The 8,588-nt window shown below is 33.6% G+C and overlaps 1 protein-coding gene across 1 annotated transcript; it reads left to right on the top strand.

The window, feature by feature from the left end:
* Window positions 1–4,914: 4,914 nt before the first annotated feature.
* LOC121368474 (M-phase inducer phosphatase-like) lies at window positions 4,915–8,588 on the top strand. The gene is made up of 7 exons (XM_041493208.1): window positions 4,915–5,064; window positions 5,473–5,670; window positions 5,962–6,024; window positions 6,965–7,063; window positions 7,448–7,581; window positions 7,903–8,020; window positions 8,430–8,588. Exons 1-7 carry the CDS (start codon window positions 4,915–4,917, stop codon window positions 8,586–8,588), a joined length of 921 nt encoding a protein of 306 aa, XP_041349142.1.

Raw genomic sequence — 8,588 nt, 5'->3', positions numbered from 1 at the left:
TGACCTGACAGTCATTTGTGGGCATACATACATACAGCGAATCTGAACCATTTTCGTTATTTCTCACACCGACCCACACGCAGTTACGTTCATTCTCTTCAGAGCCTATCAAGATGGTTTCCAGAAGTTTGTGTTTTGACGCCGACTTGTCCTCTCCTCCCCAAACAGGTGACGACGACTTCAACGACGTCTTCTTCCGCAGTTCGAGTCCTTGGGTCGACGAGGATTCACGAGACAGTGGATACGGTTCTCCAAACAACCAGGTTAGTGAATTTTTTTTTTTAAATGATAAAAATAAAGTATCTGTCAAAACCCTGAACGTAAAATTATCGACTAAATTAACATTAACATAATTTTTTTGATTAATTTATTCCAGCTTTGGATTATATATTATATATATGATATTTATTAGAATGCCTATAATATATAAGCCTTATATTATACACATTTACTGTCAGTGTGTAAATAATGTTATTGCAGCGAATGTTATCTGATGATAAATTTACTGTGTAAATACTGTTATGTCACCAGACGTTATCTGACAATATTATGTGCAAATTATGTCAGCGAATGTTATCAGGATAAATTACTGGGTACAAAATAATGTTATGTGTTATATCATCGGATGTTATCTAGGGAAAATACGGTGTGCAAATAATGTTATGTCAGCGGATGTTATCTGGCAAAAACACAATGTGCAAATAATGTTATGTCAGCGGATGTTATCTGGCAAAAACACAATGTGCAAATAATGCTATGTCAGCGGATGATATCTGACATTGCTAACAAATATTGTAATTATGATTATTTTTATTTGGAATAAAATAAATATATAGAAATTGAAATTGTTTGTTTTAATGAGATATCAGGAATCAGGAAATGATATTAATCTGTGACGAGACTATTTTTACCACTGCCAGTTGCCAGTGTCAGATCATATTAGGGTCTCCCTTTGTCTTGTCCAGAACACAACCTTTAAAAGTAAGTGTCTACTGAATTGCAGACTAAAAGCTGTATAACACTGGAGTCTGGATTACACAACGTGGTTTTAGAATTATTTGCAATAGTGTTTTCTGGACGGGACAAAAGGAAATCCTTCCTGAAAGGGCCCACCAGCATTTTAATAAATGTCTATCAGTGTTCTAAAGTAGACAATATTTACCAGTGTTCTATGGTAGGCAATACTTAAAAATGTTTTGTAGTATACAATACTTACAAATGTTTTGTAGAAGACAATATTTACCAGTGTTCTAGACTTACCTGTATTCTAAACTAGACACTATTTACCATCAGTGTGTAAATAATGTTATTGCAGCGAATGTTATTTGGTAAATTTACTGTGTAAATACTGTTATGTCACCGGACGTTATCTGACAATATTATGTGCAAATTATGTCAGCAAATGTTATCAGGCAAAATTACTATGTCAAAAAATAATGTTATGTCAGCGAATATTATTTGACAAAATTACTGTACATATAATGTTATATCATCGGATGTTATCTGGGGAAAATACGATGTGCAAATAATGTTATGTCAGCGGATGTTATCTGACATCGCTAAAAAGATATTGTAATTATGATTATTTTTATTTGGAATAAAATAAATATATAGAAATTGAAATTGTTTGTTTTAATGAGATGTAATTGACAATCAGGAAATGATATTAAATTGTGACGAGACTATTTTTATCACTGCCAATTGCCAGTGCCAGATCACAACCTTTAAAAGTAAGTGTCTACTGAATTGTAGACCAAAAGCTATATATAAGTACAAGACTGGAGTCTGGATTACACAACGTGGTTTTAGAATTATTTGCAATAGTGTCTTCTGGACGGGACAAAAGGAATTCCTTCCCGAAAGGGCCCACCAGCATTCTAATAAATGTCTACCAGAGTTCTACAGTAGACAGTATTTACCAGTGTTCTATGGTAGGCAATACTTAAAAATGTTTTGTAGTAGACAATACTTACAAATGTTTTGTAGTAGACAATACTTACAAATGTTTTGTAGTAGACAATAGTTACCAGTGTTCTACACTAGGCACTACTAACCAGTGTGCTACGCTTACCTGTGTTCTACACCAGATAATATTTACCTGTGTTCTATATTGACCACATTAATGATTAAAATATGGGTCACATGGTCAATACAAAGTCACAATGACCCCTTTATATGCTACTATTAAAATAAAATTATATTAACCGTAATCATTTGTTAAACGTCACACATATTTTGTTAAACTATGTCACCTATAGTTCAGACACAACTGTGATGGCAATACAATATCATTTTGATTCAGTGAATCATAAAAGTACTTTTCATCATTGTTTTTAGCAACTCCTAAAGTCAATATGGCCAGGCCATAGCTCATTTGAAACCTTGTTGTATGTAGTTTATTACAAATGCTTGTTGATTGTTAAAAGTGGTCACCATTTTCGGATAATTACATCACTTGACCCCAGTAATTTTGGTAAAAAGCATAGTTACAAATAAATATCTTGAATATCTCTTATTTTTGAAGACTAAAGACAAACTTTGCTCGTTTTTGATGGATCATTGGACTAATGTTTGAATTAGAAGTCACCTTATTATCTTTATTTATTTATTATACCTCACGGCCCCTTTCTTTTACTCCTTTAAATTCCGACTCATTTCTCCCCGATCAGGTAACTCCTATCTTTCAACTTCTTTCGCTGCTAATGGAAAAATGAAGCGCATTTCATCAGATGACTACGAGTCATAATTATCAAATGTTTGACATCCAATAGCCGATGATTAATTAATCAATGTGCTCTATTGGTGTCGTTAAACAAAACAAACTTTAACTTTTTAAAATATTTTATTTTAATCTATTTTATTTAATTAATTATTTGTTTTTTATTTCTTTTTATTTATTATTATTATTATTATATAATATACATGTATATATTATTTTTTTATTATTTTTTTTACTATTATTTTTGGAGGGCTATTCCTAAATGTGATTATTTCATAGAACTTTCTATACTCTTTTTATTAATAATTTCAACAATTGATGTTGTTTGTGCTGGGGTGTCGTTAAACATTTATTCATTCATTCATACCTTGTGTATGGAGAGAGCAAGGTGGCATCAGTTTGATAGTTTGTTACCCATCTATGACAACACGTTGTTTTTCGTCCTCAGAAAATGCATAAATTAATATAATTATTTTTGACGGAAAGTCACGAGTAATATCCTGTCTGTGGCAAAGAAAATATAAAAGATCCCTTGCTACAAAATTACCAAATATTTGACATCCAAAAGCCGATGATTAATAAATCAATCTGCTCCAATGGTGTCGTTAAACAAAATCAAAATTATAACGTTTAACTTAAAATACACCAGTATGCCTTTCGAACCATTTCAGGTCATGGTTAATGCGATATTTTATCATTTAAAATAATCGCTATTTGTTTTGGAGGTCAACAGGTTCTTCTATTGTTTTGTATGTATATGTATATATATTAATCTATACATATAACCTGGAAAGTTTACAATAATAAAGATATTAAATTGGAATGTGTAAAGTCATTCTAAGCCTAATTAAGACCAGCGTGGATAGCCTGTGGTTTGCTTTCTTTTATGTGAACGATGGAAGCCCTCGTATGTGCTTAATTACATAGCTTAATTAATTTATTTCAGTAACCAAAATAAGTTGATTCTCTCTCTCTCTCTCTCTCTCTCTCTCTCTCTCTCTCTCTCTCCCCCCCCCCCCCCCCCCCCCCCCCACAAACAAAAACAGTAATGTTAGAAAACAACAGAAATATTAATAATCTAAATTGCTCCCATCGTACTAACTTCCTATTTAGAGTATAAAATTACCCCTTTAACACAAACCCACGTTACCTCACTCCTCCACCCCTGGCGGATATCGGCGTGAACAGTTGGATCTGAGAGGTGTGGTTTTGTAATACTGGAGTGCGATGGGTTCGGTCAGAGAAATAATCATATAGTCTATCAGAACAAAATCTCTCTCTCTCTCTCTCTCTCTCTCTCTCTCTCTCTCTCTCTCTCTCTCTCTCTCTCTCTCTCTCTAACCCCCCCCCCCCCCCCCCCTCTCTCTCTCTCTAACCCCCCTCTCTCTCACCGTCTGTGTATTCTCTCTCACCGTCTGTGTATTCGGAAGAGTAGCCCATATAGTGGCGACAGCGGGTTTCCTCTCAAAATCTGTGTGGTCCTTAATCATATGTCTGACGCCATATAACCGTAAATAAAATGTGTTGAATGCGTCGTTAAATAAAACATTTCTTTCTTTCTCTCTCTCTCTCTCTCTCTCTCTCTCTCTCTCTCTCTCTCTCTCTCTCTCTCTCTCTCTCTCTCTCTCACAAACAACTAACCCTATAAGCTTAGGTGTGTGTCCAGGACGGCGTGCTTGAACTATAATTGGATATAAGCACGAAAATAAGTTGATATAAAATGAAAATAAATTAAGTTTTTCTTTAAAAACAACTTACTTGAATGCGTGCTTTTACAGTTGTTTGTTCTTATTCCTGTGAACTATGGAAGACCTTACGAGTGTAAGAAAGTCATTAGCCTAATTAAGTCCGGTCTGTGGTTAGATTTAATCCGGGATTCGATCTGTCGGCATCTGTGAGGAAAATCACTCCCTTTCAACGTCATTGTTCTTCAATGATGAACTCCCCTTTGTTATTCCCCCCAAGCTAATCACCGCCACGCCCTTGAATAGGGTTCCGTTAGACTAACGTTCATGTAAAAAAAAAAACCCATCAATTCTGCTTCTATGTTTAGATGTGAACACAATTCGTTTAATCATCTGACTAGGGCTTCTTGACTATATATTCTTGGGTTTATGGGCGAATCTGAACCATTCTCGTTATTTCTCACACCGATCCACACGCAGTTACGTTCATTCTCTTCAGAGCATATCAAGATGGTTTCCAGAAGTTTGTGTTTTGACGCCGACTTGTCCCCTCCTCCCCAAACAAGTGACGACGACTTCAACGACGTCTTTTTCAGCAGTTCGAGTCCTTGGATCGACGAGGATTCACGAGACAGTGGATACGGTTCTCCAAACAACCAGGTTAGTGAAATATTTTTTTTAAATAATAAAAATAAAGTATCTGTTAAAAACCTGAACGTAAAATTATTAAATTAACATTAACAGAACCTTTTTAATAAATTTATTCCAGCTTTGGATATTTATTAGTATACCTATAGTATATAAGCCTTATATTATACATTGCATCAAAGACAACAATAAACTGTTTCATTTTATTTCATATTATTTTGTAACAAAACTGCGTTAATTTAATTTTCTTGAATCTATGTTACTATATTTATTTTATTTATTTTTCTCCTAGCTGCAGAGTCCATCTTGTTTGGGGGTGGGGGGGGGGGGGGGGGGGATATGTGGAATAAATTATATATGTATATGTAATACGATATTGTAAACTAAATACGTTATTGTAATAAATGTTTCTCATTCCAGATTTTGTCTCCCTCACCTAAACGAATCTGCCACAACGCTCGGAGGAGTCTGTTTTCCAGGAAAAGACTTAGAGACGATGATGTTGAAGCTGACGTCGTTCCAAAACGTCTTCGACTTCCTGCTGCAACGTGTGACGTACACAGTGATATCACCCAGCGACTGGAAGGTGAAGGTCATTTGATTGGTGATGGCTCTCAGGTATGTTAAAAGTTTTTATTTTTAGACTTGTCAATCATAATTTATAATACTTTTTGAATTTTTTGAATTTTGGAATTGGAAACCTAAAGTGTTACTTTTGAACAAAGATTTCAACAATAGAATTTTTTTTTTTCTAAACGAAACATTTTAACAATTGTAGTCATGGTTTGTAAATGGTTAATATTTCAGCAATAATATTATTGTTACTGTTTCTGTATTTTTCAACGTAAAAATTTAGTCATTGTTGCTATTTCCATTAAACTATTTTAACAATTGTTATATTTATTACAGAACCACTCCCTGCCTACCGTTTGTGGAAGTAAACCTGATATCGCATCTATTTCTTCTACTACCGTGAGTATAAATATTTATTGTTAGAAATTACAGCCAAACGTCACCATATTTTATTATGTCGCCAAAGATTGCTATACATATAAACATATACATAAATATATTTTATGGTTTTTAGTTTTATTTATTGAAAATACAATACAGTCCAACTCTTGTTTTTATTTATCTGTACACAAGGTGAGACGTAAATAACGAATTTGTTTGTCTGTGTTATACACATTTTTAACTTGTGTTCAGATTTCTCATTCCTTATGAATGAATGAATGAATGAATGTTTAACGACACACCAGCACAAAAAATACATCGGCTATTGGGTGTCAAACTATGGTAATGCAAACAAATAAAGTGATGATCAACATCAATATAAAAATTCAAGATTTAAATAAAAACACAGTGTAAAGAACTGTGCAAAAATACAAATATCACAGACAGATACTGACTTTTACTCAAAATTTAAATTTTGTGCTGTATTGGCCATTCTCAAAGAGAATGTTACACCCCTGCACCACGGTGAGGTTACAGCACGCGCTGGGGCATTCCTTATGAAGTATGATCACAGTCAATTATATAATTGTTTATTATACAAAATACATGGCCTACATATTGGTCCAATATTTGTATTAGATAATAATAAAATATTACATCTTTGTACAGTATCTGTTATAAAATATTCTCATGTGTTTTGAAAAATTGAATACAAATTTTAAATCGATAATAATTAATGGTATTTTTAGATACGATAGTGAATAATGTATGTAGTGACTGTAATTAATAATGAGAAAATCGTTGTACAGTATGTTATATAAAATATTTACACGTGTTGTTTTGAAAAAATGAATACAAACTTGAAAAAGAGCTATTAAAGTATACATTTCTATTTTTATAAGTTAACTAATAATAATTTCATACATGTAGTCATTGTAAACCTGATTTCTGTTGAAAGTTGTCCGAGTTGATCGATGGGATGTACGAGGACGACATTTCCAGTTTCCAGATCATCGACTGTAGATACCCGTACGAGTTTGAAGGAGGTCGCATTAAGGTATACACTTGTTAACATTTACTTACATTTACAGGGCCGTAGCTAGGAGTTTTTGTTTGGGGGGGGAGGGGGGCAACTGAGTAGTTAATAGTCTAAAACTCCTTAAACAGTTAAGAAGAGAATTTTCTTTAAGTTTCTATAATACTTTTCTGATTTTTTCTGCCTCCCTAGCCCCCCCCCCCCTCTCCTAGCTACCACCCTGATTTATAAGCATTTCTTTAGAATAAATTAACAACCGTAAAGTTATAAACTACAATATGTATGAATAATATAATGTTGTATTATAAATTGACATTAATTGCCTTACAATCTTGTTTATATGAATTTATGTGATATAAATATTTAAATATCACGCATCACCAACAACTGTTTGTTTAATCTCAGGGCGCTATGAACGTGTACAGACCGGAAGACGTGAACAGTCTGCTGAGATCACAGTCACGTGAGGAGCTGTCACGTGACAAGAAGAAAGTTTTGGTCTTCCACTGTGAATTCTCCTCACAACGAGCGCCTAAACTGTAAGTTTACATTCTCTTAAAATACGTTTCAGTTATTATCAAAAGACTGGCCTATATTCAAGATCATTTTGTTGATTTCTAATTAATGTCAGTACAATAGCCTAAATTCAATATAATTTTATAATAACTTCTTCATTTTTCATTTACAAACTGCAACTCTTTTTTATTTACTATTACATATTTCTCAACATAATGTCTAATTTTGATTAGCTAATACAACAAGTGACTACTAAATTATGCAATCTGTCTAGTACATGTAGGTGGATTATAAAATTTGTTTCTGTTTCTTTAATATATGTCCCCTAAAATATGTTTTTTCAGACTACGTTACCTGAGAAACGCCGATCGTCAACTGAACAGCGACCAGTACCCCAAGTTGTTCTTCCCTGAGATCTACCTTCTCAGTGGCGGATACAAGTCTTTCTTCACCCAGTGTCAGGTAACGTATTTCAGTTTACATCAGTACTATACTATAATGTGTAATATATTATGTACCAAACAAATGACAAATTATATTGTTATGGTCAAAAACAAATATATCTTACTTCGAAACCTATACAAACATTTCTAAAGAGATGTAAAATTAAATATGTCAATGTTAACAGGTCCAAAGATTTTTTAAATAATAATTTACTGACACGCAGACGATAAATATGATGAGTTCAAAATGTCTTCTTTATATTAACCCCATGTGGCTAACATAGCATACCAGTAATCACATCGCTATGTTGTTATAAATTAAATGGAAGTTATATGTTTTTATATATAAAATCTGTCTTTACATTACCTCATTAATTATATTTTATATTACATTTCACTCATGCCATATTATCTATATCTATTTACAGAACTACTGCACGCCCGTGGACTACGTGCCCATGCTTGACAGGACACACGCTGATGATCTACGTCACTTCCGGTCCCGCTCCAAGTCTTGGACAGCAGGACAGAGTAGACGACGAGTTGACCAGCTGCAGACGTTGTGTACATCGCTGTCGTTCGAATGA

Source organism: Gigantopelta aegis, chromosome 3 (assembly GCF_016097555.1).
Source record: "Gigantopelta aegis isolate Gae_Host chromosome 3, Gae_host_genome, whole genome shotgun sequence".
Taxonomy (NCBI): domain Eukaryota; kingdom Metazoa; phylum Mollusca; class Gastropoda; order Neomphalida; family Peltospiridae; genus Gigantopelta; species Gigantopelta aegis.
The sequence above is the reverse complement of the archived record's forward strand: the minus strand, read 5'-3'. Positions and strand labels throughout refer to the sequence as shown.

What these genes read in the sequence shown, in the direction of transcription:
- LOC121368474 (XM_041493208.1), top strand. Translation starts at nt 4,915, where the DNA reads ATGGTTTCCAGAAGTTTGTGTTTTGACGCCGACTTGTCCCCTCCTCCC. An exon ending in TGATTGGTGATGGCTCTCAG is followed by an intron (nt 5,671 to 5,961) that starts GTATGTTAAAAG and finishes TATTTATTACAG; the next exon opens with AACCACTCCCTGCCTACCGT. An exon ending in CATCTATTTCTTCTACTACC is followed by an intron (nt 6,025 to 6,964) that starts GTGAGTATAAAT and finishes TTCTGTTGAAAG; the next exon opens with TTGTCCGAGTTGATCGATGG.